This window comes from Corvus brachyrhynchos, unplaced genomic scaffold (genome assembly GCF_000691975.1).
Source record: "Corvus brachyrhynchos isolate BGI_N302 unplaced genomic scaffold, ASM69197v1 scaffold215, whole genome shotgun sequence".
NCBI classification, from domain to species: Eukaryota; Metazoa; Chordata; class Aves; order Passeriformes; family Corvidae; genus Corvus; species Corvus brachyrhynchos.
In genome coordinates, this window is record NW_008237887.1 from 742,683 (window position 1) to 747,194 (window position 4,512).

At 61.9% G+C, this 4,512-nt stretch overlaps 2 protein-coding genes across 3 annotated transcripts in view; one reads left to right on the forward strand and one right to left on the reverse strand.

The window, feature by feature from the left end:
- ECE1 (endothelin converting enzyme 1) overlaps positions 1-576 on the reverse strand; it is a 12,397-nt gene extending 11,821 nt beyond the window's left edge. Inside the window, exon 1 of one of the 2 annotated variants that reach the window (XM_008632464.2) lies at positions 414-576. Coding sequence is in view for 1 of the 2 variants with exons in the window: in XM_017732735.1 (XP_017588224.1) it covers positions 288-290 (3 nt within the window). In the remaining variant the exon portion in view is untranslated. Of the gene's footprint in view, positions 1-287; positions 394-413 lie in introns of those variants that run through there. The other variant, XM_017732735.1, reaches the window with a different exon arrangement.
- A 1,188-nt stretch (positions 577-1,764) lies between these two features.
- The window catches only part of ALPL (alkaline phosphatase, liver/bone/kidney), an 8,210-nt gene continuing 5,462 nt past the window's right edge, over positions 1,765-4,512 (forward strand). The window contains exons 1-4 of the mRNA XM_008632498.2: positions 1,765-1,924; positions 2,951-3,042; positions 3,116-3,235; positions 4,319-4,434. Of these exons, the coding sequence (XP_008630720.2) occupies positions 1,899-1,924; positions 2,951-3,042; positions 3,116-3,235; positions 4,319-4,434 (354 nt within the window). The 5' untranslated portion in view covers positions 1,765-1,898. The remainder of the gene's footprint in view (positions 1,925-2,950; positions 3,043-3,115; positions 3,236-4,318; positions 4,435-4,512) is intronic.

Below are 4,512 nucleotides of genomic sequence, written 5' to 3' on the forward strand. Positions count from 1 at the left end.
GGGTGCAGCAGGGGTCCCTGGGGGTGCTGCAGGGGTGTCTTAGGGGGTCCCTCGGGATGCAATGGGGAATCCCTTAAGGGCCCAATGAGGGTCTCATGGGCGTCCCTCGGAGGTGCAAAGGGGGTCCCACGGGAATGCTGGGGGGGTCCCCTGGGATGCAATAGGGGGCCCTATGGGGTTACAAAGAGCATCCCATGGGAGATGCATCACCCGGCGCCCCCTTCGGCCAAGCGCCCCCCACTCAACCTCTCCCAGATTTGGGGGTGTCGCTGGGCTCCCCCACTCACCATGGCCGTCACCCCACTCCCGCCAGCCCCGGCCCCGCTGGGGCGAGCGCCTGCTGAGCCCCGGCACAGCTCGTGACGCCGCTGCGGCCTAGCGAGGGTGGCGAGGGTGACGAGCAAAGGATGTACCTGGGATGGGAAACCAATGGGGCCGCGGAGGGACGGGCTTCCCGCGCGCCTCCTTTAACTCTTTCGGGGGGGCCCAAGCCCCGTTTGGGGGGGCCCCACGTGCCCCGGCGCTGCTGGCAGCATCCCCCCGAGGCAGCCCCGGCTCGCTGGCCGGCGGGGGATGTGACGTCTCGGGGCGAGCGCGCAAGGCGCGATCCCGGGGCGTGCGCTTGTGCAAGCGCGAAAGCACGTGGGGTGCAGGGCCGCGGGGCTCCGAGCGTGCGGTAGTGCAAGCGCAGTCGTGCAAGCACACGAGTGCGTGACCGTCAAAACCACCCGCGTGTCCGAGCGAGCGGTGCCACGAACAGCCCAGCGCACGCTTGTGCGACGGGCACACGTGCAGATGTGCAAGAGTGTGCACGGGCGGCCGTGCGAGTGTGCGAGAGCGCGGGGGGTGCTGCTTGCACGCCTGCAGCGGCGTGTGAGCGCACACGCTCGTGCACGCCTGCAGTTGTACAAGCGTGCCAGCGTGAGCTGTCCCGCACCGAAAAGCACCGGCGGCCGCCCTGCCGCGGTGACAGGGATGGGAACACGCGGTGCCACCTCCTCCCCGCGGTGCCTCCACCCCTGCGCTGCACCGACGGGCTGAGCACTGACATGCTCATCACACCCACGGGGCTGCGACAGTGCTGGGGAGTACAGAGGGGTGAAGGGAGGGTGAACGGGGAAAGCGTACGGAGGGATTTGGGGGTGCCGAAGGGATCTGGGGGGTCCGCAAGGGGCCGTGCCCATCCCCGTGGCAGCGGGGCGCTGCTGGGGCTCCCTTGGTTGCACCCCGAGGCTCCCGGGGAGCGGATTTTTGGGCTGAGTCCGCCACCTTCTGGGAAGCCACGGGCGGCTCCGCGGGTCACGGAGCCCCTCGGGCCCCCGCCTTGGGGAAATTGAGGCAGGGCTGAGGGGTCATCCCCGCCGCCGTTGTCACCACGCCGTGTTTATTGTAAGACCTGCAGTAACGCCACTGGATCCCAGCAGGGATCTCTCGTGGACTGCTGCAGGAGCTTTGTGTGGGGAAACTGAGGCAGGGAGCCCTCCCTCAACTCCATCACCCCCGCCTCAACCCCTCGCTGGTGTCTCTAGCACGGTTTGGGTGAAAATAATGCAAAATCCGGCAAAACACACATCTACCCCACCAAGGGGCACCCCAAACTCCCACTTGCGAGGCGGCAGAGGGTTGCTGAGCACTTAGAGCCGGGCTTGGTGCACCCCAGTCCTCCCAGTCCTCCCAGTATAACCCGGCAGAGGGCACCAGTAAGCCCAGTTTGTGGCCTTTTCTTCCCCCTCCCCCCCCCGCCCCTGGCTGGCTGCAGGGGGAGGGTGGAGGAAGGGGAGGAGGAGGAGGAGGCGAAGGCCGGGTGCGGGGGGATTTAAGGGCTCGCGGTCCCCCCGGCCCGGCCTCCTCCCGCCGCCCAGAGGGACGTGGGTGTCGGGACCCAAGTTTGTGCGGGTATGTGTGTGACACACCCCCATCCCCGGTAAGGACCCCCCGGGGCCACCGCTGCCACCCCGGGGGAGGGGAGGGTCCCCGGGGAACGAGGGGTGAGGGGCGTGCAGCGGGGGGGAGGTGCCATGGGAACGTGGGGGCGATGGGGACAGGAGAGTGCCATGGGGACTCGGAGGTGCCATGGGGACACGGGAGTGTGGTGGGGACGTGGGTGTGCAACAGGGACACGGGCGTGTGATGGGGACACGGGGGTGTCATGGGGACATGGACATGTGATGGGGACGTGGGTGTGCAACAGGGATACAGGCATGCAACGGGGACAGGGACAACGTGGTAGGGACACGAGTGTGCAACAGGGACATGGGTGTGCAACAAAGACATGAGCATGCAATGGGGCCACGAGCATGTGGTGGGCACACAGACATGGGATGGGGACACGGACATGCAGCAAGGACGTGGATGTGTGATGGGACGTGGTCATGTGGTGGGGACTTGTGTGCAACAGGGACAGACATGCAACAGGGATACAGGTGTGTGATGGGGATGGGGACATAATGGGAACGTAGGCTGGGGATGAGGACAGGGGTGTGTGGTGGGGACATGGGTACACACAGGGGATGTGGTGGGGACATGGGTATGTGATGGGGTTGCAGATGTGCAGTGGAGACATGGACATGGGATGGGAACACAGACATGACAGGGACACATGATGGGGACACAGAATTGGTACACAGGCACATGATGGGGACATGAGCATGGAAGTGGAACACGTGATGGGGACACGGACAGAGGATGGGGACATGGCCATGTGATGGGGACCCCACTGTCCCCACGGGGGCTGTGCCACCTTCCCCCAGCTCGGGTTGGTGACAGTGAGGTGACGCCTCATGGGACTGATGACCAGGGGAGGGGTGGGGGTAAGCTGGCATGTCCCCAAGGGGTCACATCAATGACTGGTCAGAGAGGGGTCATTTCTTTCCGTCCTCGCTTGGCTGACCCTGGGGCAAAGGTCTCAGTGGGGAAACTGAGGCACGAGCAGGTGCCACCCACCCCGCAGCTCTCTTCTGGCAGCACCCACTCAGTGCCACAGGATGAAGCCTCTGCTTGTCCTCCTCCTCGCCCAGCTCTGCTCGGCATCACTGGTCCCGGGTAGGTGAGGTTTGGGGGGGCAGCACCCCAAAAGTGGGTGCTGTTGGGTGCTATGAGCCCGGTTCCCCCACAGAGAGGGAGAAGGACCCCGAGTACTGGCGGCGGCAGGCACAGGAGACCCTGCGGAATGCGCTGCGGCTCCAGCGCCTCAACCAGAACGTGGCCAAGAACCTCATCCTCTTCCTGGGGGACGGTGAGATGGGAGGAGGGCACCCACCATGGGACAGGGGGAACGGGGGCTGAAGGGCGGGGGGGTGATGAAGTGGATGCAATGAAGTGGGTGCTGTGATAAATTGGGGGTGAGATACATTGGGTGTTGTGGAAGAATGGGTGCTGTGGTGAGTTGTGTTCTGGGATAAGCTGGGTACTGGGATAAACTGGGTTTTCAGTAAGGTGGGTGCTGGGGTAAACTGGGTGCTGCAATGAGTTTGATTTGCAAAGTGTTCGGTGCTGCAGTGAATTGGGTTTGCAAAAAGCTGGGTGCTGGGGTAAACTGGGTTTGCGAGAAGTTCTGTGCTGGGGTAAACTCGGTGCTGCAATGAACTGGATTTACCAAAAAATGGGTGCTATGGTAAATTGAGTTTACAATAAACTGGGTGCTGGATAAACCGGATTTGCAGAAAATATTGGTTGCTGCAATCAGTTTGGTTTGCATTAAGTTGGGTGCTGGCATAAACTGGGTGCTGGTATGAACTGGATTTAGAGCAAGTTGAGTGCTGAAATAAATTGGGTTTGCAATGAAATTGGGTGCTGGGGCAAACTGGGTTGCAATAAATTGGGTGCTGTCATAAACTGGGTGCTGCAATGAACTGGGATTGCAGTAAACCAAGTGCAGGGATAAACTGGACTGGCAAAAAATTGGGTGCTCTGGTAAATTGGTTTTGCCGTAAGTTGGGTGCTGGGATAAACTGGGATTGCAATAAAGTGGGTGCTGGGATAAATTTGGTTTGCAAAAAAATTGAGTGCTGGGATGAACTGCGTGCTGGAATGAATTGGATTTGCAAAAAGTTGGGTGTTGCAATAAAGTAGGTTCTGTGATAAACTGGCTTTGCCATGAAAGTGGCTGCTGGGATGAACTGGGAGCTGGGATAAACTGGCTGCGCAATAAACTGGGCTTGCAAAAAATTGGTTGCTACGATAAACTGCGTGATGGGATAAACGGGATGATGGGATAAACTGGGTCTGCAGTAGCCCGGGATGAGCGGGGTTTGCATGGAGCGGGCTGTGCTGCCCGGTGCCGCCGGGCTGTCCCTGCGCGGCTGACGGTGTCCCGCAGGAATGGGCGTCTCCACGGTCACGGCCGCCCGCATCCTCAAAGGGCAGCTGCAGCACGGGCAGGGCGAGGAGAGCCTGCTGGAGATGGACAAGTTCCCCTTCGTGGCCCTGGCCAAGGTGAGCCCCCCGGGGCGCCCACGGGGACACGACACCCACCACAAGGTCACGGGCGGGCGGCATATTCCGCGCCGACAG